Source organism: Penicillium oxalicum, chromosome IV (assembly GCF_001723175.1).
Source record: "Penicillium oxalicum strain HP7-1 chromosome IV, whole genome shotgun sequence".
Taxonomy (NCBI): Eukaryota; Fungi; Ascomycota; class Eurotiomycetes; order Eurotiales; family Aspergillaceae; genus Penicillium; species Penicillium oxalicum.
The window spans coordinates 2,960,795-2,984,375 of NC_064653.1; the positions used below are offsets into that span (position 1 = coordinate 2,960,795).

The window sequence follows — 23,581 nt, forward strand, 5'->3', positions numbered from 1 at the left end:
GTTCCATCGAGTCAAGCCGAGGGGATCACCAGACCACACAAGACTGCTCGAAGGGACGATGAGTCGTGGCCGGTAGTGAGGGCGATAGTACTGCGCATATTACAGAGGAGATGGGTTGAGTAGGAGTGAGTAGGGAGTACAGTAGTAAGGAGGGATGAAGAATGAGTTGTCGTTTATTTGGGCAGTGGCTGGCTGAGCTCTCCTCGCGCATCAAACCAAATCCATGCATCAACCAAAGACGGATCGAGGGGGCTTGAAGCGAAATCCTCATCTCATTGCTCCATCGGACACTGCGTCTGGAGTCCTCACTGAGGACTCCTCGGCCAGCGAGGTGGGACAGAAGATCTCGGTGGCGGTCTTGGAGCCAATGGACCGGGCACAGGTCGGTCGACAAGGGAGTTTCCAGATCAGACGGTATTTGTCAGTTTGTCAAGGCCGACGACCTCACGCGCTCTACTGATGTGAGAGACTGGCGAGTATTTCTCTGCATAAGCCGCACGCTTCAACACGCGTGAGAAGAACTTGCCAGTTCTGCTCTCGACGCCCACTGCTCTCTCTCTCTCTCTTCGTCCACCACAGATGGTCAGGCTACAGCAATCGCCAAGATTCAGACTCCCTCGGCCGGAGAATTCAACGGTTTCACGATCGTCATCTCTTCAAAGGTTGCGTGCAGAATGTGACGTGTATCCTCCAGTCCCCACTCTCCACCGGGCTCGGTAAGGCTTGTCACCCGCACGGGAGTTACGGGACTAACCGACCTGCTCAGTGCCCCATCGGGTCGCCCCGAGAGGATCACACTGTCACAATGTACTGGGCAGCCACCATGGATCAATTCCCTATCACGCGAACAGAAGATGCTGCAGCTAGTCCGCTGAGCAGCAGATCGTCTCAATACTCAATCACGTTTGGGGTCTCAATGAGCAGCACCATTAGTAGTGGCTGTCGAGCCTCGTGATGATGTGCGCATCGGGAATCGGCAGTGTGCACTTGTGCCATCTGAGGCGGTCGAGTCCAGAAGCTAAAACGGATATGCGGCCTCCTACTGATTCGGTGGTCCAGGTTCCTTTGTAACACAGTCTGGACGCCCAGCAGCCACCGGCAATTCTCCTCCCCAGATGGCCCATGCGGTCCCTCTCCTCTGGACAGTCTCCCCTCCCCCGGGCGCTGCTCTCCGTCTTTAAATTTCCCGATTTGGATGAAGCCAACTGTCACGGATAACCGGGCGTCTGTATTTCCGGAAGCCGGCGTACACTAGAGATCTTCAGCCCCGCGCGAGTCGAGCCATTCTCGTATAGCACTGGGCAAATCTGCGGCACCATGGTGTCTCATCCATCGACAATGGCCAGAATTGGATGCCCGATTGGAACAAACTCCATTCGGATTGTCACGAAAAGGCTCAGGCTTATCGCTGGTCGATGGGGTCCAGTCCTCGGAAGGGCTCTATTCCGAAATGCAAATGCAGGCCGTGGTCCTTTCGTGGCCACGGTCGATCGGATGACGGGGTTGTTGGTCGATCCCTCTCGGTTGGTGCAGCTTCCGGCTGTGGCGCTCAGATCGGCTCCGGCTTTCATCTGTCGGATGAAATTGACGGCTGAATTTCTTCGGTTCGAGCAACTACCAGGCTGGCGACGCCTCACGCGGGCCAGGGCTAGTTGAGAACCTGCTGAGCGGGAGCCGGCTGGACGCTGATGCCGGACGGGCTGACTGAGTACCAGACATGGCACATGGACCTGGGAGGTATACGACAGGCTTTTCTTCCTGATGGGAGGTACCTCGTATGTCTCACATACGGTGATGTCTGAAGCCGTTTCGGGTCCCTCAACCCCAGACACTATTAATCCAGTTGGGAATCCTGGGTGCAACTTCTCCTTTCAAAAAGGAGGGGTTTCCCGACCTTGGAAATAAAACTGGACACTTCACTCTCTCGTCGGCCATCGATTTTGCTTCGCCTGACTGCCTCCTGGACTCTTTCAGCCACAGACCATTTCGTGCACATCGATCGACAGTCCACGAACCATGATGCTGCCTTCGGAGATTTTACAAGACCATAACCTGCTTTACCTCTCAATCTTTGGGGGGCTTGCACTTTTTCTTCTCGGTGCTGTATGGAACGATCTGTCAGACGAGATACCTTACCGTCGGTTTCCCCTGGTGGGCAAGGAGTGGTGGGATTTTTCGAACAAAAAAGCCAGAGAGCGGTTCACTCACTCTGCAAGAGCTCTGCTCGCAGAGGGGTTCGCCAAGGTATGACAATGGCCCTCGCATTGCCGTCACTTTGATCACTGCCGTGCCAGTCATGCCTGACTCCCATTTCTCAACAGGGCTTTGCTGTTTTCCAAGTGATTGGGGCCACGAATCCCGTGATCATCCTGGATCCCAAATATATCGATGAGATTAAAAACCACCCACTTCTGAGCTTTCAGAAAGCTGCGCAACAGGTCAGCCACGTGATCCTACTCTCCTAGTCTAGAGCCAAGCAGTCAACGGTCGAACTAAGCCCAGGAGTTAGAGCTTCTTCAACAATCGAATCCCAGGGTTCGAGGCACTTCACCAGGATCACGATGCTTTGATCCTTGTCGAGGCGGCGCGGGTCAAGATCACCCAAGCACTTGGTAAGCGCTTTTCGGTCAATCTAGCGGAAGAGCGTGTCTAACACGTAATTAGGCCCATTGTCCATTCCACTCTCTACCGAGTCGGCCAAGAGTCTCAAGGACATCATCGTCCCATCAAAAGGTACAGTGGCTAGCTCTCCCCAGGACATGCTTGTCTTTAGCTTGAAACTCACCTTCCGGTTGCCCGGTTAATCTAGAGTGGACCGCATATAATTTTTTTCAAAAATCTCCCCATATCGTTGCTCGTGTCTCGACCTTGGTGTTCATGGGTGAAAAGGTCTGCCGCGATCCGGCCTGGCTCGAGGTGGCAGTCAATTACACTATCGATACTTTCCAGGCCGGCCGTGACCTGCGCATGTGGCCATCCATGCTGCGACCCTGGGTGCACTGGTTCCTGCCAAGCTGTCGGAAAACAAGACAACATCATGCCATTGCAAAGGCCATCGTTTCCCGTGAGATCCAGGCCCGCGCTGAAAGGACCCAGCGCCAGCTCAACGGCAAAGTTGTCTCGGAGCGTCCAAATGCACTTGATTGGATAGAGGAGTTGTCATCGGCACATGGCATCCAATCGGACCCGTTGAAAGTTCAACTTGGCCTATCAGTCGCGGCGATTCATACCACGTCAAACATGCTGACTCATGTCATGTATGATCTGGCCGCCTACCCAGAATACTGCGATCCACTGCGAGAAGAGATCAAGGCGGTGCTTGCAGAAGATGGGCGTCTTCAAAAGAGCACTCTTGCGAAGCTCAAATTGTTAGACAGTTTCATCAAAGAATCACAGAGACTCAATCCCGTCTCCATCAGTGAGTGACGACGAGCTCCACCTAGATTCCCGACTTATTTTGACTTGACCTATGAGCCCTCAACACAAGCTGACTGGTTTCAAAAATCCGCAGCATCCCTGAACCGAGTCGCCACCGGCCCAGTCGAGTTATCCGACGGCACCAAGATTCCTCGGGGCGCGACTATCGCAGTGTCCGGCCACATCAATTTCGACGAGTCAATCTACCCCAATGCCTCCACGTTTGATGGATATCGCTTCTATAAACTGCGTCAAGAACCGGGCCATGAGCACCACCATCAACTTGTGACTACTACCAACAAGAGCTTCGATTTTGGACACGGCGTCCATGCTTGTCCCGGCCGATTCTTCGCCGCAAATGAGGTTAAGATTATTGTGATCCACCTGCTGTTGAAATATGACTGGACGTTCAAAGATGCGCAGGCCGGGGGCCGTCCGAAGAGTCTTCAAATTGGGGTTGAGGTTTTGGCGAATCCTTCGGTGGAGCTTTTGTTCCGGGCTCGAGAGCCGGAAATCGATCTTGCGGCTTTGGGAGAGTAGAAAAGCGGAGATTTTACGATATCAAACCATGGTCACTTCGATGATCATTTGATTTGGGGGAGGTGGATGGAGAGTGGGGGTTTCCCCCCCCTTCCCTTTTATGTATTTACTTGATGCGTCTTTGACATTTGGTTTCATAGCGGTGATCATCTTGAAGTTGTATAGGGTTCTTGATTACTCGTTCAGAAATCGCTCCTTGGCAATTCCAAGAAAAAGTCCACTTGATTTGACAGTTCTTGTAAGGTCAAGTTGATGAAACATTTATCAAGATATATATATTGGGTAGTCCTGGACCTAAATGTGGATCCTGGACTAAATCCGAGAGATTAAGGTTAAGGTTCCGATGTGAAAAAAACATAGCTACTAACCTTGGTGAGTCTCTTGTCACTACAGTATCGCCTACCTATCAATATCCTGGAGTCCGGACGGAAGCTCCCACGAGTCCTCCAACAATGTTGACCCTTCAACAACATATACCTCCAATGTTGGCGATCATAGGCCCGGTACCTAGTATACAGTATGGATGTAGTCTCCAGTCTTGACATTTGAAGCACCAGAGATGAATGTGAACAACATGCTCGCTTTACCTATGACTGTATACATGTTCAAATTAAATCCACAACTGTTTTTTTTTTTTTTGGAACGCGGTGCATGCGACAACCCTAGTACTTCAAAATTCCAATCAAAACATATGGCCGTTGAGGCTCTTCTGTGACAAAGGCTGTCTTCACACCGGCAAGATTGAGATTCTAAGAATAGACGTGTTGATGACGATTCTGGCTATTTTGCGACAATCCAATTTCTTAGTAGGCACTAAGGTCTACATATGCCAAGCCATATAGATTACTATCAACGGACCCAGACCGCGTGGGGCTACCGGTGCAGAGCGCGGAAATTCAATAGAACCATGGGTTGTGTTTCCGAAACTCAAAGATGCACACACCACCAGGTCAATTTGTTTTTAACTTTTGCAACTATTGTTCACGAAGATTCAATCAAATGCCATTGAACAAGTATGACTAGTAGTCTCTAGGTGGTGACACCGCTTCTTCTTTCTCAGCCTTGTCTTGTTCAACCTCGGACTAGGTATTGATGAATTGAAGGCAAGACCAAGTCTTTAGATTGATACTCTGTGCAGATCACGGTCGATCAGGGCCTTGGTGTCAAAATGTCTCTCTCTCTCTCGAGCTTGTATAAGATACTCGAGATGTTAGCCCTTGACTACCCCATCCCCAGCGGCTTATGCTTATCCTTGATAACAGAAAAAGAAACAAGGTCAATTTTCAAAGAAGTCATGACTGACAATCTCAATTCCACCGATTTTCAAGATTTAATCTCTTCGGTTTCGAGTAGGCTGACAGCCTAGGGCATCCTGCACCCCCTCTCCTGCGCCTTCCTCCCCCTTCCCTCATCCGCTCTGCAAGGGTCTCTGATCAACGTCCGGCATCACACAAAGCTACTTGAGGCTGGTGTACTGGCGGCGCATATCAAGATAAACGCAAGGCATTTAATTAGGTTGGACGACTGTACTTGCTGTCAACGGCTGTACAGTGGAGTGGACAGGTGTCTGGCGAACGCTGGAGCATCCTGTATGTATTACAACGGAGTAGTAGGCGGTGGAGTACCTGCGGACTGGGACGATCGGTACATGTACATGGCCGGAATGATGAACATTGCATGGATTGTACATTTAGTTTCGGGGTTTAGTGTTGGGAACCGTCGTGTCGTGAAGTTGTGAATTCGTGTGTGATTGAGTCGTGTTGAAACGGTGGAGACTGCGATGGGAGTACTACCTGTGTATGTAGATGCTCCTCTGACTCGGTGAGAAGAGCAGCAGCAGCAGCAGTAGTATCGTGTGCGTGTGGTGGATTTCTGGAGTGGGTTCATTCTTTGTACTTAGTAGTAACCTTACCAGACTGAGTATTACTTGCGAGTGGTCACCGTTTCTGGTGTTTGTGTGCGTGGTTATCATAGAGAGGTTAGTTGTCGCAGTATCACTTTTTAGTATTTAGTATCTACTAAATGTCCTCTACTCACAGGTATAACCCAGCCTTCAGAGCTAGCAGTAGGCAGTGGGCACTGCCCGCCAGGAACAAATCTCGGATCCAAGTCGAGTCGAGCGGAGATGGCGGGGCAATCCTCGACAATTTTCATCCACTTTGCATGGCATCCATGGAATCACGAAACCCGCTCCCGTCGCAAATAACGAATGTGGGAAGAGCTAGTCAGAGCTTTTTTTTGGTCTCTTTTACTTTTACACACAACCTAGCAGAATCTTTTGACTATGCTGCACATTGTTGCTGTATTCAGGAGCTGGTAGATAGCATCGACACCTCTTTCGATATCAAAGTCAAATCAATATATAACTGTGTCATTGTCATGTTGCTCTCGTCTTCTGGGGGGTTTTTTCTATATTGTGTATGTGATCAATAGCGAGGACAGTCAAGCGAGGTCAACTGACGTGCTGTGCACGATTTCAATTTCAAGTATGCCGAGTCGTCGACCCTGGTGAGGGCGAGACTCGCTAATTGGGGGGGGGGGGGAAGATGGCACTGTGCGGTGTAGAACATGATAATAATAAGCTTGACGAGCGAACCCCTCATGCTTCATGTCAAGCACAGACCCCCGATTGGGATTCAAACACGGACACGGTCATCCACAGGCTTAGGGGGGGGTTGAAGGACGACTACACTCCCGACTCCACCGTCACGTCTTGACGTTCGCAGAGACGAGGGAAGAAAAAAAAAGCATTAGTTCCGTCTCCCCACTGGACACGAGGGGGTGATTCAAGTTCAGGTTCAGGTTCAGGTCCCAGTTCCAGTCCCGGTCCACAATCAATCGATCGTCGAGTTCCAGTGGACCGGAACGGAGGGGAAAAGAGAAAACTCTCAACAATCCACAATGCTCATTGGACCTCGGGATACGTTGCTCTTTCCATCGGATTCGGACGCCATTGGAGACAGAGTGAGTCAGTCCATGCTCAGAGGGGGATGACTACGACAGTTGGGGTACTTGTGTGCCCGCCGGAGAAAGACAATATAACCTCTTTAGGACAGATGGACGCGTGACGCGACTGTGAGCGCGTCGCGAACCCGCTTGGGCAGCTGTTTGTGACGGGTAAACCCTTCGCGTTCTCGGTCCAGTGGCTGGGTATCGCCAGTATGACTGGATACATATGTACTCGAGCAATGTTTGGTAATGTTGATCAGTCTCCATCTGTCTCACTTCTGACTCTCGTTCCAAAATTATACGTAGGGTCCTCCTACAAGGCGAATACTGTACTACAGTACTACCGTGGGATCTTGGAAGGTGTAGGTGCTCGTCTACTACCCTTTTTCATATATCCTTTAGATTCCTGTATTGAGGGGTCATTGTCTGCTTCGAGATCCGTGGTGATGCTTTGTTGCAATCGACAGGACTAACCAGAGTGCAATTATCTGAATAGCATTGTCAATTTGACTCGACCTATGGCTCTAATCGATACTCTTTCCTTTCATTGCAGAATAGTACCGCACCAATTCTTCCACGTCGAGAAAGCTCTCTCGGATCTTGACCATTTCGTGTGATCGACTGGACGCCAAAGCGCCCGCACAAAAGAGTGTCGGCGAACCACACGAGTGAGATTGAAAGTGGATCCACCATGAGCCCGTTCAAGCGTTCTGGACCCCCCTCCCACCTTGGATTTCCAGAGAAAATTCTCCCAGAATGGATGGATCCGGCAGTGGGACTGAATTGAACCTGATCAATGCTTTTGTTTTTTGCTTTTGATTTTGGTCAAACCTTCAGGTGTAACCTAAAAAGCCTTTGGTGTGGGTGAACGGACCACACTGGCACATAGATCCTCTTCTTCCACTGAGGAGTGAGGGCAGTATACAAAAGTGTGTGTGTATCCGTGCACGCACACAATCCACAGTCACGCTTCCTTACCATCATGGTCGGTCGAGTTCGATGTCCAGTCTTGTGCGTTTTGATGGCCTCTTTTTGGGAGTCTGCTCACCGTAGCAATTGTTGCCCTGTGTACCTGATGGCAACCGCCGAATGAAACTTGGGGGTTTCCGGAAACACTCTTCCCGGAAGATCACAAGTGGCGAGATCGAAGTCCCGACACACCCGCCACGGCCCGTGAAGCTACCACATTCAACGGGACCAGAAGTTGAGTTTTTAAACTCCAAAGCTGTGGTGCGAGATTGCTGATGTAGGCTACTGTTGAAAGATAGATGTAGTTTATATTTCATCTGGGCTTTTTTTGGTTATTTACTATGTATTTCCATTTGTTTATCCAATGCTCGGCTGTGTGGCTGACGCGTGGAGTATCATGGCTCGTGAAGACGCGACGATGGCAGTAGCAGGTCGATACGATCAAAATGTGGGAGGAAGTATTGATTCTAGGCTCACCCCTTCTGAAAATGCTAGATGAGTGCCCAAATCTTTCATGAGTCCGTGTGGACGAAAGTCCGGTCGGGTTGCGTCTTCTAGTTTTCGAGAATGATTTCGGATGGTCCCTTGTTTACGGGCAGTATGGCTACATAAGTATGACTATGAGTATGTAATTCGTAGCTACAAGGTGTTGGATGTCGCTTGGGTCAAGGGACGCACCGACATCCGGTTGTTCTCTGGATCCAACTGCAGGGCGCGTCAAGTAAGGTCCGAGCTGCAGGTTCATCACTCCGGAAGGACTCGACGAAGATCTAAACAACTCGACACATTCCTCACGTGAACCAACAACAAACAAATAGCTGGATTATGAGAGAGAGAGAGAAAAGGAAAAAAAAAAAATAAGCGCAAGGCATCACCGACCTGAGAGACCTCTGAAGCTGACCGAGCAATTGGGCTGGGCGGCCTTCCAGTCAACGCGAACGGAAGAGGCGACAAGCGAGACTACGGGCTTCATTAGGGTAGCTCGTGGCTACTACGGTAGATTTTCTGTCGTAGGAAGAGGTACACCGAAAGAGATCAAAAAAAATACTCTCACTTGATTCGACAAGACAATGCTTGACGGGAGAATTTTTTTTTTTTTAGACGCGAGTGTACTCAAGGTACCTGTACACTACTGTAGCACTAGTGCCGGTGACTCGGTGGCCGGTGCTCCTCGAGGTGGGCCAGGTCAGAGGACGGGCCTCGGGTGTACCTGATACCACCTATTGCTGCTTGGTGACCGCATATTGGGTAAGTATCTGGTACCCCAAGGTGTGGTCACACACGAGTACCAGCTGAGAGGAATTTTGGACCTTTCGAGTCCTTTTGCCCCCTCTCTGGTGGCTCCGATTCGTGGTGCTGCGTGTCGTGCCCATCGCCCGTTGTGCCCGCTCTTTTGCAGTCTGGTGGACTCTCCAAGTACCTTTTCCTTACCGCAGCAGCTTCCAGGACTCCCAAGTCCTCCGTGAACTCGGCGTACCTCCACACCCACCGTCCACGTCCACGTCCACCAACCCGCCTCACTGATGGGCACCCAACCCAGCTCCCTCATTTGCCCATTTTGCTCATTTGCTCACCTGCTCACCTCTCACCTCCTTCCTTCCTACAACTCCCCTTTCTTTCTCGCACCTGTAACCCTTCTCATCTCCCCCCTTCCATTTTCCTCCATTTTTGGCGAGGAAAATCTACTTGCACCCTTTCTTTTGTGTCCCCTCTGATGTGTGGTGAAGCCGGCATCCTGACTTCCCTCTGTACTGTACTACTCGGGATGGAGCCGCAGTTGTGATTTGGTGATCGCCCGATATCTCAGATATCCGCCCAGTCTCAAGGTGGGCGCATTCCGCAAATCGACCCTCACCGCGCAGCCATACACCTCAGATCCGGGGTTCCTTTGCTGCAAGGTGTTCGCCCTGCACCTTTGTTTTTTTTTTCCTTCACAGACAATTCACCATCATTTTTCAATTCCTCCTGACAACTCCTACCTCTCCATCTTTCTCTTTTCCTTCTTTTCCCTTCCCTTTCCCGGCCCTCGCGCACCCGTGTGTTTCCTTGTCTCTCTACTTCACGACCTCACGACCCGCCCCCCCCCCCCCAATCACACCCTCACGCGCGATCGCGTGTTGTTGCGACATTCCACCTTATCCTGTCCACCACTTGACCCTCGTCGCGTGACGAAACACTGATCCCGAACCCAATTATTTGCCTTGACGTCGTGGTGCAACAACATTTCCTCCGCATTCCAGGGACCGGAGATCGCCTCCGGTCGCCATCATGGCTCAGCGTCAGCTCTCCCGCACGCTCCCCAAGAACTTCACCTTTCCCTCTCTCAACGCAGATGAGCCTCGCACTCCCGAGCGCGAGCTCCATCAAATTGAAGTGCCTCCACCACCGCGACACTCCATCTCCAGTGCGCGCCTGCCTCGCGTGCGCGCCCGCGCCGGTACGGATGTCTGTGAGCGCATCAACCTGGATCTCTTCCGCTTTCAAGGTGCCCGTACCTCACCAGATGTCCCTGTGCCCTCCATTGAGTTTCCCTCCCGGGAATCCTCCCCCTTGAACGCGTTGGAGTCGGGCTACCTCACCAATGACGACCGCTTCCTGGCACCTCCTCGCCAGCGCATGATCTTCAGAACACCACCCTCTCAGATCCGTGGCACTACATCCGACCTGAGCGACGCAGAACATATGTGGCCTTCATGGGATGAGACGCCAGGACTGGCGCGCGGAATCGCGCGTCCCGGGTCCTCCTGTTCGGATTCATCATGTGAGTCGGTGGAAACCTTGGCATCTCGTCCCTCGGTGGGCGGGAGCTGCACCAGCATGGAGAGTGACTGTCTTGAACTTCATTACCCGCTGGAATTCTCCAAGGAGTCGGACCAGGAATCCCCTTGTCGGGCCTCAGGCCTGCCCTGTGAGCAGAAAACCTATGCCAAGGATAAGACCTGGACGCGCGAGATGGACAATCACCTCTGGAACACCTTCCAGCTGTACCTGCAGGATCCCACCATTACGCCCTTCAAGCAGACTCCTGGGAGTATCCCGCCGCTCGGAGTGACTGCTCGAGTGGCGCGTCGTGCCCGACGCACCTGGGACACCAGAAGATTGCCTTTTGCCCAACCTCCTCGCACCGAATCAAACGCGCAGAGTGGTAGTTCCACGCCGCGTGCGCAGGACTCGGGTTCGCAGCCAGCGTGGCCACGGTCGGATGCAAAGACCCGGGGTCGACTGAAGCTACTCTGCCGCCGCAGGTTCTCCATCTCGCCTCACTACCATCGCATCATGCAATCTCGCACCCCCGAGCCCGTAGTCCACATAGACGGCGCCCCGTCCGCGCCCGCCCACGAGGTGTATCATGAGAGCAATCCGTACGCCACCCGTGACCTTGGAGTCTCCCTCGTCTCCACCCACAACACCGCTGTCCTGGCCGGTCTTGCAGAGCAGCAGCCGTCGGGGCAGCAGCATCTGGAATGGTTCAACAATGTCGTTGAGCCGGTCGTCCAGCCAGCTCGCCCGGTTGCTCACTCCATGCCGGCTCCCTCGCACCAAAACCTCCCATTCCCGGCAATGGATATGCACGACATGCCTCCGCGCCTGGGATCACCCTTTGTGTACAGCACTTGGGGACCCGGAGGCTCACATTCACAAATTGGACGTACACCTCCGGCACCCAGACGAGAGACCATCCACGTTCCCCCTCGTCGATCGCGGCGGTTCACCTGTCTGGACTCGAGCACGACACATCCGGACGATGTTTTCGCTAATGACACCAGAACGCATGGAACGACTGGTTTGGATGAGCACGAAGAGGATGACGCGGAAGTGCATGACCGCTTGGAGCACTTTCTCCGCGAGAACAAGTGTCAAAGTATGGGCAAAGGCCGTGTTCGTATTCGGAACCGTGGGGCCACCACGTCTGGGGCTGTCCCGCCTCGGGACGTCGATCAGCTTTTCTCACCTCCGTCTTCCGCGACCTCTTCTCACAATGAAGACACCACTCCCGTGTCCAAGCCGCTGGCAAATCCTCTCTTGAATATTGGTGGAGAGCACATCAAGCGTCTTGGCTCGCCATTCAAGCTTGACACCGCCCTCAAGCGGCGCGAGGCACCCAAGCGAGGTGGTCGGCATACTCCCTCACTGTCAGAACCCTTTGTGAACTATGCCGCCTTTAGCCCGCGGATGGGCCCGTCTCTGAATTTGACCCCGTACCCAGAACATGAGAAGCTCGCTGCGCCGCCGATGCCTCATCCCTTTGAAGACGGCCTCTCAGATGCCGAACGCATTCGCCGGCAGATCCTGATGCGCAAGTAGACGTCTCAGCACAGATGACGTCGGATGTTCACGCCTGTCACGCTCCATGTCGGCTCTCATTGATCAAATCGCAACGCTTGTTCTCCCACTCCCTTCTCACGACTTCGATGACAGACTCGAGACGCTTATCACGTATCTCACTTCGTCTTCGTACTTTTGTTTTTTCATGACCGCCATGGCCCTTGACGAAATGTAATGATATGCTTGGAAACAGGCCGGGTCCTCGGGATATTCCGTTGCGTGGAATCTTCCTATTCAGCTCGGCCGTCAGTCTTCCTTCTCACAGAAAAAAAAATTCGATCCCACATGGACCTTCTCTTCCACTTCCCACCTTGACGCTCACTCCTTCTCGCCACCGAAGAGAATTTCGCGATGCACTCTTTATGCTTTCTGGTGATCCGTTTACCACGCAGACGCGGACGGCCGTGATTTTCACGAAAAGCCAAAACTGGAGCTCTCACGGCGCCAACTTGGTGACTTGACTGCGGTCTTCTGTCTCAGGTCAGCTTTCGATCATCTCGATTGGAATTCCATTTCCTCAAGAGTGAACGAGTAAACCTCACCCAGAAATACTTTCCATTCCTTTGCCGCATTATCGCCCATCTTATCCAGCATCTTGGTTTGTGTGGATGGGGTGAGTTGAGCAGAGACAAACTGAGAGCAGGTTCGATTCTATGCTACGGTTTTCACATCCACTCTCCACCTCATGTCCAACATTCTTTGACGCATTTTCACTCCTTGCTCGAGGCCCTCGATTGGCTCCTTTCATTTCTATTCCCTCGTGTGGAGTCGGGTGGCTTTCAAAAATATGCCTCCGATCGACGCGTTCAAACAAAGAAAAAAAAACTCCAAACCCAAAAACACTGCAAAAACCTCCAACTACAAATCCTATCAAAAAAGTGACTTCCAAATTCGCCATTTCCTCGCCCCCGATGCGAGCCACTTTCTTTGAAACTCTCCTTTCTTTCATCTGGCCTACGTTCTCGGACTTCTCTTCGGTCATTATTCTCTCGTTGCACAGGGCCGATCGGCCCCATGTTCTTCGAGCCGCCTATTTCCCCTCGACCGCATCAGCATGTGGCCATGCCCTTCCATGACGATCCTGGTCACCTTTCCAGCCGTACTGGTTATTTCACACAAAATCAATCACGCGCGTCAAGGTTTCAAACGCCAAATCCTTTTCATCTGCATAGACGAACCGCCACGACATGACCGCCCATGACTCCCAGCGCCCAATGCGCTTCCCACGAATCCCCATTCCCCCAACTTCAACACAAAGCAAGCGCGGTGTTTTTGGCTATCCTTCTTCGCGTTTCCTGCTCCGCTTGGCCTTGGTGCCTGTAATCGTGCTTATCTCTGAATCATTTCGAGCTTAATGCCAGCGAGACTTTTTTGTTGCCCTTTTTTCTATTCTCCATTTGTGTTGGCCATCTTTTTGTGGTCACCCTCAAGTGCTTCCTTTTCCCTTCGTCTTCAGACTCGACAGGTCTCTGTGGCGGGTCGGTCTTGACCCCTCTCGTGCATTGGTCTTGGGGGGCTAAACTCTTGTTGGCAATGGTAAGGCGACGCTCTTTGTTTGGAGCTCCGTCCTGTTGTTGAATCCAATCCCCCCTCCCTTGACCTTTCTGACCGCGTCAATCGAGTTCTCTTACTTGCCCTCACCGATCGTCCTCGACTTGAACTTTGCATTGCAAGTGGCATCGCATCGGAGCTCGTGTTTCCTGGCCCACAAGGCCTTTTGCTTTCCCTTATGGGTTGGCCTTTTTCCCGGCCTTTTGCTTTGGTTTCTCCCTACCACGCATCTCTTCCGCGTTCGCATCATTATTGCTCGAATTTGGGAATTTAGATTATGACTATCCTCTGCTTTCTGCATGCTAATAGTGAAATCGGGAACTCTTATGGTTGTGTGCCCCCCCCTTTTTTTTTTCTCTATCGCGACTGATCTTTCAATGCTGGATTTGATCTGATCGTTGAACAATAATCAATTTTGAATCTCCACCTTTCCGCTACTGGTCTTGCTATTCCTTGAGCTTAAATCTGAGAACAGGTGTATCTTGCGATGGAATGCAGTACCAAATGATTCAAGCAATATCTTGATGATAGAAGCCAACTACTCACGTCGTAGAATGTATCGACGCGTGTTATGGTCTGGATGCCTTCGTTCACGAACCGAGATGTGAAAATTAAAGACTCAAAGACAAGAACTATGGGGGTATAAAGATCGAGAATGATAACGCACCCTCTCCAACCTGGGAAAAAAAACGCAGCGCGCCAGAAACAGTCGTAGAAACCGAGAGAAATGAAAAACTCCACACACGGAACAACGTCCGTTCACCACGAGAAGGGGGCCAAGAAAGAAGATATGATGATGTAGCGCCGCTTTTTGTCGAGTTCAGAAAACATGAAACCCGGAACCCGGAATCCCAGAACATAAAGGGGTGAAGAAACCAAAAAAAGGAAAACCCAAATAAGGATGAAAGCGAAGTTATTGCCAGGGAAAATGAGACGTAGTGTCGGGCAAAGTGATCAGGTTCTGACGATATTATTCCACGACCACCACTTCAAGCCCGTTCGAGCTTTCTCTTTCTGTCTGCCAAAGCAGTCTCGATTCTCCGCAATTGTAGAGAAAGACCCTTTTTCTCGGAGTGTGCAACAAGCCAATCTTCCATTCGACGCCTAACATAGGCCATGGACTGGAGGACCGGGAGGACAGGGCCGGGGTGTGAATGATCCGACTCCTGACCAGTCGAGCTGTCTCCAAGCTCCATGGCGACCCATCGATTAGCCCCTGGGTTAAGCAAGAGATCAAAGACGTCGCTCCAGATCTCACGATCCCAGTACCGTTTTAAAGTTTCGCGAATTCGGTAGGTGCGCATGTTCGCACCGTCGCTTGCTCGAACGGGCGCACTCTCGATGTATTTTCCGAATAAGAGGACGTGGATGACGCCCGCGATGCCGTACAGGTCAATTTGGTGAGTCCAGGGGCGAGCTTCGCGGATTTCGTTGCATTCGTGGGTCCCCGTCTCCCAGTCTGCGAGGAACTGGACGTTCGGGTTGAATGCGTTCATGTCAATGGCGCGGCCAAAGTCGATCAAGGCGAGTCCCTTGGCATGCCAGCCGTATGCACCAGAGGGCGCGTACGCGGGTGAATCACGAGGGTCCGGGAAGGGCCCGTTTTCGTCGCCGCCAAGGTCAAGCAGAGAGAGAGATTTGGTGGGTGGGTCGGCAGGGGTGGCCTCGTCGAGACGCACGAGGCAATTGTCGGCTTTAATGTCACCGTGAAGGATCCCCGTGGCGTGAAGAGCCTCAACTGTCCGCAAGAGCTCGATTGAGAAGAACATCGCCAGACACTCGTCCAAGCCTCCGTCACTAGGGTGTGCGGTGCTGATGGCGTCATTCCGGAGGACGTTCACCAGGTCAAGAAGTGTGCCTTGGCCTCGGTAGTCTTCAACTAGGAAGCTCTCCCGCTGGTGGACGTGAAGTTCATGAGCGCGAACAACGCTGTCAACGGCTCGAGAATGTAAAGACGCTTTCCGTAAACGCTCTTGGGCAGTCTTGATCATGTAAAATTCCCAAGCGCTTGAAGGGCCCTTTTCGACCTTGATGGCCTCAAATGAGAACCGTGACCCACCTACTGAGTTGGTTTTCATTCTGCCGTCGACATGGTTCTCATCGTGCTCGATCCCAACAATCCCCTGGTTTTCGATACTCTCGGCAAGATATACCGGGGCGTATGCGCCAGCGCCAAGCTCACGACGAATGATGTAGCTGCGCTCGGCACCTGGAAACTCAAGAACGGGCATATCACCCCGGTCGTCGTCAGCAGCCTTAGACTTCCGGTTATGTGCCCTCACGAATTTTTGTATCATGCTGGAATAATTGCTTTCTTGGCCGTGGTTGTGATATCCAGCGTAGCTGGCTAGTGGCGGCTCGAGGGAGTTGAGGATTGTATTGCGAATACCCTTATCAGTTGGGTTGCACTGCAGGTCCTTTATAACAACTTCCCTTCGACGGGACTTTGGCGCAAGCGTCTTAAAAGCAGTGGGGCTGAAAGGCACATCGACAATCGAGTTGACTGTATGGTCGGCATGAAATGGTGTTGCTGTTCCAACCGGGCTGGACAAAAGATTGCCCATCTGAGGTATGCCACCTGGAGAACGTGGCTTCGATGGAGTTTTCGCATTGTACAGACTCCGCGCAGCCGTCATGGAGATGGAAGATTCCGTTCGTTCCACAATAGGAGTCATGAATGGAAGCCTATTCTGAGCCATCACGGCGGGATCACGATACGTTCCGTATGGCGGATTGTAGTCGTCGGGCATTCGAGGTACAAATCTCTCCTTTTCCGGAGTACCATGCTGCGACTCAACCTCTTCCTCGGTCGTGACAGAATGAGACGTGGCGTTGAAGGGCTCATGCCCAGGCACATCTCTGCTGACACTGAACTCGGTCCAATCGTCTCCCGCAATACTCTCAGCGCGAGTGGTATTAGCATCATCATATTCTGTGTCATCGTAAGATTTATGGAACGTGTGAGTCTCATCGTCGCCAAAGTCGCTCGAGGCGGCGGAGATGTGGCCGGTGCCAGTACTGTCCACGGTACTTGCACAGTCATCATCCTCATACTCGCTGCCGTAAAGACTGTCGGCCGGGTCCTCCAGTTCAGCCTTGAGAGGTTGGTTAAAGATGCCATATATCTCATCTGTGGCAGCCCGAGTGTGCATAGTCATTGTTGGCTCTCGAGTGCTCTTCCTTCGCACCTTCGAATTTGTCGGCGAATCGAATTTCATTTTGACTGGAGCCTGCGTGTCAGCACAGCTGCAAGTTAAACACCAACTCTTGTCTGCGGCCACTTACTGGTCTGGGTCTCGCCCTGCACTTTGAACTTCTTCGCTTTACTTCCCTTATTTTCTTGAGCCTCCTCTCGATGATTGGTTTGGGATACATGCCCATCACCTGCTGACTTTTGTAACGACTTTCGGCTGGGTTGATCATCGACAAAGATCTTGAGTTTTCCAGGTGGAGCATCTCCTGCCTTGTTGCCGGAAATTGGTCGCAAGGGCTCCTTTTGAACTCGCCAGTCTTTACTCGTCCATCCGCGTCTCATAGCTCGCAACTCCTCAAAACTAACTTCGTTCAATGGATTGCCGGGATCAGGATATACTGCCTCTAGATCGACGAAAACGCGCTCTCTCCGACCGGTCCGCGGATTGACGGCTTCCCTTACATGATGTTCTGGAACTTTCTTGGGGCCACTTGGTAGCTCTGAAGGTGGATTTGGATTGGACTGTTTACAAACAACCAAAGATAGAGGTTCACGCCATCAATTAGTCCTGTGATCGTAAATATAAGGAAGATTATCGGAAGCGAAGTGGGGGGTAGGAAAAAGTTAGGAACTCACCTGGTCCCTGAAAATAGCCATTTTTTGCGTGGGCGCTGGCTTCTTTCCCGCCTTCAGTGTCTCCCCAGCCCAAGGCTTGGCCTCTACTTCATTTTCCTTCCGGCGTTCTCTCATTGAGCCAATGCTATCCCAGCCCTTTGACTGTCCACTGGTCGCTGGCTGGCTAGTCTGTGCAGCGTCAGCATCGGAGAAGATTGCCATCTTCATTTTCCCTGACTTCGTTTTGGCCGGAGCAGCAGCAGCAGCCGTCGCTGGTCGCGAGGCTTGCGGGTCTACAGCAGCTTCGGTCGGGGCGAATGGGTCCTTCTTTGCTGCAAGAGCAGGTCGTACAGCCGGGAGGGCAGGCGAGGATGGCCCAGCATCCTGAACGTGTTGTTCGTAGCGCTGTTGAAATTCGTTGTACTTTCGTGCAAGCCGCTCAACGGGCCGCGCCTCACGATCTATGCCCAACCGGTAAACCTCATCAGCCTGTGTCCAACGCCCAGCACCCTCCAGCCAGGCGGCAAATTCTTCGTAGAACAAAGCGAGACCCTCGCCGATGTGGTGGCGGGCCAGGAAAGCGAAGGCCTCGCGCGGGGCATCTGAAAAAAGTCTGATATAGTGCATCCATATCCGTAGATACCGTGGGTCATTCCGGTAATGTGAAGATGACAGGAAAGATTTGGTCGCACGTTCAAGCAATGGGAGGAGCCCGGACTCGGGTGTCGCTTGAGCGGACGGATAAGCACTGAGCGTCCATTTGACATAGCGGTCGTAAACGTCGAGAGGATCGTCTGATTCCCCTATTGATTCCAACTCATTCTCATATTCCTGTCGGATTGCGCCATTGATGGTTCTCGTGTCATTCGGGGAAGGTGCCGGTGATTTGTCGCTCATGCTGCCTCCAGAAAAAATGCGTGCCAATTCCCGGGCTGATCTACCACCTGGGAGAGATTGAACGTTCTCTTTCTGTGCCTCAATGATGTTGAAATCGATCGGATCGTCGTGTCCCGCCATGACGGCAAGATTTTTGGTCAGGCCTGACCTTTGCTGGACTTGACGGATGTTGAGTGACAGTTGTCGAAGGGTCTAAGACACACCGATTGGGGTACATCGAGAATATGAGGGTCGGCGCCCAAAAGGAAATTGGGTTATCGATAAACATCACATGATCGGTTGCCTGGGCAATGTCATCCAAGTGACCTGACGAACCAAAGTTCCAGAATCTCTCGGTTTGAGAAGGCACCGGGCTAAGGAAAGGGTCTAGAACGTATCGTGGATAAGCTTCGAGAAACCATTTTAACCAGATCTGCTCAAGTCTATCCCAATCGATCGTGTCTCGTGGGTGTGGACGCTTTTCTCTTTCAATGTCACCGAGGGCAATCAGAATTTAGCCACTAGTGACTGCTCTTCACGCACTCCACAGCCACGCCCGATCATTCCAGATCGGCCTTCAGTCCAATCGCTCCGTGCCTTCATCGATCGGCTCTTCAGCTTCTGGCTGGATTCCATAATTCTACAAGAGACAGGGAAAGATCACCACCCTTCTGCATTTACTACACAAACGGGAGCGACCTCTGATCCGATGCCACCAACACCTGCTAACACGAGTCACAAACGGAACCTCAGCAATGGAACCTCTGGGGGCTCGCCCTTGAGGAGATCTAAACGGCAAAGACCCACAGCCAATCTCAAAGAACCTTCATCTGATGAGAATTCAGAGATAGAGCACGAACCAGCGGCAGCGATCAAAAAGGAAGTTCAAGTAAAGTCCACAGCGCCCAGGGTCCGCGGAGTGAAGAAGGAAGAACCGGCGCCATCGGTGAAGGAGGAGCCTGCAGAAAATCCTGCGGCTACCGTCAACACACCTACATCCAGAAAAAGGGCTTCAAATAAGCCCAGCGAAGAAAAAGCTGAAACTGAAACAGTGGTGAAAAAAGAGACCATTCTTGCAAAGAAGCCTGTGAAAAAGGCACGAAAGACCAAGGAGGAAAAAGAACTTGACGCAATGCCGTTAGCGCCTCGAAGTCAAGGATTGAAGATGTTTGTTGGTGCTCATGTTAGCGCTGCGAAGGGTAAGTGGGCTTGACTCGCTGGAAGAGATGTATTCAAACTGAACTCCTCTGCCAGGCGTCTTCAATTCGATCAGCAACAGTACGCAAATTGGGTAATACAACTGATTCTCTGTCTTTCTGAAAACGCCTCAATGCTCATGTTGTTGAACAGGGGAAATGCGTTTGCTTTGTTTTTGAAGTCTCAAAGAAAGTGGGATAATCCTCCTCTTCAAGATGACGTTCGGGATCAATTCCGCAAGATGTGTGAAGAGCACAAATACGACCAAGCTAAGTACGCCGACCGAGTCTAGATGACCTCCGGTGAATCCAAACTGATAAACTGATTGATTTCAGACATGTGTTGCCACATGGATCCTATCTTGTCAATCTTGCGCAAAACGACAAAGCAAAGGCCAAACAAGCTTACGACTCCTTTCTCGATGATCTTCGCCGGTGTGAAGCTCTCGGCATCAGACTCTATAACTTTCAGTCAGTCCCCTCACTCAGCACCTAAGCTGCGACTTTCCTTCTCTAAATATTCTCATGCTGATGTCCAATTAGCCCCGGAAGCACAAACCAAACACCACTGCCAGAAGCCCTCTCTCGTCTCGCAGATGCTTTGACCAAGGCAATTTCAGAGACATCCACCGTGATCCCCGTGTTGGAGACAATGTGCGGGCATGGTAACACCATTGGTGGATCTCTCTCCGAGTTCCGAGACTTGCTTGCCCTTATCCCCGAGGAGCATCACTCACGCATTGGCATCTGTATTGACACATGTCACAGCTTTGCTGCGGGCTACGACCTGGTCACTCCAGAAGGGTTCAAGGCCTTTCTCTCCGAGTTTGAAGAACTGATCGGCATCAAATTCCTGCGTGCTCTGCACCTCAACGACTCGAAAGCCCCCCGTGGAAGCAAACGCGACCTCCATGCTAACATCGGCACGGGGTTTCTCGGTCTTCGTGCTTTCCACAATGTAATGAACGAACCGCGATTCGAGGGGCTTCCCATGGTCTTGGAAACGCCCATTGATCGTGTTCCCGGCCAGACCAGCGCTGGAGATGACGACGATGACGTTAATAGTTGTGCAAGCGAGACCGAGAAGAAGGGGACGAAAAAGGGCAAGAAGGGAGCCAAGCGGCCGGCCGGTGCCTCTCAAGCGGCTGTTCCCGACCATGGAGTCTGGGCGCGCGAAATCAAGCTGCTTGAGTCGCTTATTGGAATGGATCCAGAGGGAGAGGAGTTTCGGACATTGGAAGCACGGCTTTCAGAAGAAGGGCGCTCGATGCGCGAAAAGCAACTGGAGCAGTATGAACGGAAAGTTGAGACCGAGAGGAAGAAAGATGCAAAGGCGAAGGAGAAAGGCCAGAAAAGTCTGCTGCAAATGATGAAGAAGAATGGCCAAAAATAGTTGCGTCATAAAGGCAGAAAGCATAACAACACTCATTTGGAAAAGCCCCCAGTACAGTATGCATTCATTCCAGGTATGCGTACACCGTCGCATCCGACATTTACATAGGTTTGGAAGGCATCGGGCCCGTGCATACCCAGGTCGATGTTTATAGATTCTTGGTCATTATGAAAAACATACGATCAACTAGGCGTGCAGTAAGATTAGCGTGGATTTCCCTTCATGCCGATGAAGTCATAAAATTTATTGATTCGATATTCGAACACATGAGGTCAAACGCTATGAACCAAGTGAAGAAAACGGATTTGATGGTATCAATAAAGCCAAGAGCTCTGCAATCAAAATCGCGGCGCAAGAATGAAAAATGCCCCTTCTCCGAAGACTCTGATTTCAGTAGATACTCAACGGCGGAAAAGAAACTTTCAATCCACCTGAGTGGCCTGTACAGAGGGAGGCCGAGGCGTGGGTGGTTAAGTCCACTCTTAGCAGTCAAGACAGCGACTTGATAGCCACTCGGGTTGTTGTCATGCTGCTGTCACGCGGCCTCGAGAGAGGTGGAACAGCCTGTTCTCGCCAAGAATAATGCACTCATATGTGTTGGGAGGACGGGGGCATGGTCGCCATATCGAAAAGATTGAGTGGACTAGGTATGGAAGGGATCCGAAGTTTTTGGTTGTGGGAACGAGGCGACTGTGTCCAGGTTTGGTGAGGCTTCCGCGATGGACGGATGCATATGGCCCGGGAAGGCAGTATCCGTCGGAGACGAGATTGGTGGAGTAGCTGACACCTTCGGCGTTGGACCAGAGCCACCCTCCGGAATGGTGGTCGAAACGGACAGAGTGGGCATTGCACCACTGGCTCGCACACGAAATGAGTGGCGTTCACCACCGGCAGACTCGAGTGGCAGATCGTCGTCATGGCGGACAGCATTCGCAGGAAGTAGGGCACCGGTCTCGGAGTCGACCACGTCACGGCGGCCCCCATATTCAGTACCGCTCACCTCGTCCGAGTCAGAATCTGGCATGTCCTCACGATCCCACTCGTCAGGGTTGGCTTCGTTGCGCATCTTGGAGATCTTCATGTAGTTATAGCATCCTATACTTGCAATGGTGACAACCAAACCGGTAATATTGACCACTGTGAGTTGGTCATGGAAAATGACGCCGGCCGCGCTGATTGTTACAACCTCCTTAAAGATTCCGCAAATGCTCAAAGTGACCACAGACGACCGCTTCAGGAGAGCAAATTCAGAGGAGATCATGCAAAAGGCGAGGAATCCAGGGAAGACCAAAAGACAGGCCCCAAAAACCGATCCCCGCTGTTCAGCAAGGGCAAGGTAGCCGTAATGAATGTTGGTGGGCCCCTCCACTGCGAGAGATATACACAATAGGGACACGAACATGATAGGTGTAAGAAGAAACAGAGTCGAAAACGGGTTGGATGTTGCGGGATGGCGGAGCAGAAGGATTTGGGTGAGTCCCCAGCGAAAGCCCGAAAAGAAGGCCGAGGCGATGACAAGACCAAACCCGAGCGCATTGAATGCGGTCTCGCCAGCCACCATCATCACTACGCCAACAGTCATCGCGGCGATGATCAGAATCAGCTTGAATGAGGGGGATTCTAAACGGAAAAGGAAAGCAAAGAGAAGAACGAAAGCGAGTGCGGATGATTTGCACATGGTCAGGAAAGTAAGAGAGATGAATCGTAGGGACATATTGCCAAGGCCAATATCCAGCGAAGTGGCTGCACCGCACGGAACGAGGCGAGTCAGATAAAACGACTTCGAGACTAGCGACTCGGATGGCTTGGAAGCTTCTGTGGGTGAAGCCGAGAGTGGCGTTGGGGGGGCGCGTGGCCTAAGAGAGGGGAAAATCCATAGTAAAAGAGCGGCAAACGTGAATTGGACCAGCATGTGGAGGCTGGTGGTGAAGAGAGGGAAGGGGAAGACAATGTCATTTTCGGAGAACATCCATTTGTTATACTATGAGACCATGCAAGATCAGTCTTCGCCCGTCGTCACTGGGACTAGCATGCCACTCGGCGCATTTCGTGGGAGCGTACTCACAATAGAGATCGACAAGGAGAAGAAGTACCACAGCAAGATGAGACCGGCGTTGGCGAACAGTCTTCGAGCAATGGTTCGATCCGTCAGTCCTAGAGACGGCAGGCCGAACCGAGACGACTTTACGTCGGCGATCCGAGCATCCAGCTTGCGACGCTGGCGACGCCGCCGTCGTCTCTGGCGTTTCTGACTTGCTGTGAGACCCGTCTCCTCATCGTATTGGTCGTCGTCTGAACTGATCTCGTCCAGCTCCTGATTTTCCAACGCGGACGCAGACACTTCCGAGGTGTCTGTGTCCTCGGCCATCAAGTGCTCCTGTTCATCCAATTTACTGGCGACCCCATCTCCATGGGGCCGCAAACTTTCATCTCTCCTTTCCGCGGAGCCTGGATGCATTGAGCGACTGGCGCCCGTCAACATCGAACTCCGCCGTCGGTGGTGACCCGTTCCAGCGGGTGACAGCCCCATGATGTTTGATGGTCGGGCGTAATTAT

General features: G+C 51.9%; 7 protein-coding genes across 7 annotated transcripts; 4 read left to right on the top strand and 3 right to left on the bottom strand.

The window, feature by feature from the left end:
* Positions 1-223: 223 nt before the first annotated feature.
* On the top strand, positions 224-1,181 carry POX_d05810 (uncharacterized protein; the record flags this gene model as incomplete). The annotated part of the gene is made up of 3 exons (XM_050114647.1): positions 224-382; positions 767-932; positions 1,060-1,181. The coding sequence occupies 3 exons, from the start codon at positions 224-226 to the stop codon at positions 1,179-1,181; spliced, it is 447 nt and encodes a 148-aa protein (XP_049969598.1).
* An 835-nt stretch (positions 1,182-2,016) lies between these two features.
* Positions 2,017-3,957, top strand: POX_d05811 (Cytochrome monooygenase 2; the record flags this gene model as incomplete). The annotated part of the gene is made up of 6 exons (XM_050114648.1): positions 2,017-2,244; positions 2,322-2,438; positions 2,510-2,612; positions 2,665-2,733; positions 2,810-3,418; positions 3,512-3,957. 6 exons carry the CDS (start codon positions 2,017-2,019, stop codon positions 3,955-3,957), a joined length of 1,572 nt encoding a protein of 523 aa, XP_049969599.1.
* A 3,929-nt stretch (positions 3,958-7,886) lies between these two features.
* POX_d05812 (uncharacterized protein) lies at positions 7,887-8,192 on the bottom strand (the record flags this gene model as incomplete). Its single annotated transcript, XM_050114649.1, has 1 exon — positions 7,887-8,192. The coding sequence occupies one exon, from the start codon at positions 8,190-8,192 to the stop codon at positions 7,887-7,889; it is 306 nt and encodes a 101-aa protein (XP_049969600.1).
* A 1,951-nt stretch (positions 8,193-10,143) lies between these two features.
* Positions 10,144-12,180, top strand: POX_d05813 (uncharacterized protein; the record flags this gene model as incomplete). Its single annotated transcript, XM_050114650.1, has 1 exon — positions 10,144-12,180. One exon carries the CDS (start codon positions 10,144-10,146, stop codon positions 12,178-12,180), a length of 2,037 nt encoding a protein of 678 aa, XP_049969601.1.
* A 2,561-nt stretch (positions 12,181-14,741) lies between these two features.
* On the bottom strand, positions 14,742-18,577 carry POX_d05814 (uncharacterized protein; the record flags this gene model as incomplete). The annotated part of the gene is made up of 3 exons (XM_050114651.1): positions 14,742-16,975; positions 17,038-17,467; positions 17,582-18,577. The coding sequence occupies 3 exons, from the start codon at positions 18,575-18,577 to the stop codon at positions 14,742-14,744; spliced, it is 3,660 nt and encodes a 1,219-aa protein (XP_049969602.1).
* A 568-nt stretch (positions 18,578-19,145) lies between these two features.
* On the top strand, positions 19,146-21,025 carry POX_d05815 (DNA-(apurinic or apyrimidinic site) lyase 1; the record flags this gene model as incomplete). Its single annotated transcript, XM_050114652.1, has 5 exons — positions 19,146-19,635; positions 19,691-19,727; positions 19,787-19,906; positions 19,969-20,103; positions 20,176-21,025. The coding sequence occupies 5 exons, from the start codon at positions 19,146-19,148 to the stop codon at positions 21,023-21,025; spliced, it is 1,632 nt and encodes a 543-aa protein (XP_049969603.1).
* A 643-nt stretch (positions 21,026-21,668) lies between these two features.
* POX_d05816 (putative transporter) lies at positions 21,669-23,555 on the bottom strand (the record flags this gene model as incomplete). The annotated part of the gene is made up of 2 exons (XM_050114653.1): positions 21,669-23,006; positions 23,091-23,555. The coding sequence occupies 2 exons, from the start codon at positions 23,553-23,555 to the stop codon at positions 21,669-21,671; spliced, it is 1,803 nt and encodes a 600-aa protein (XP_049969604.1).
* Positions 23,556-23,581: the final 26 nt, after the last annotated feature.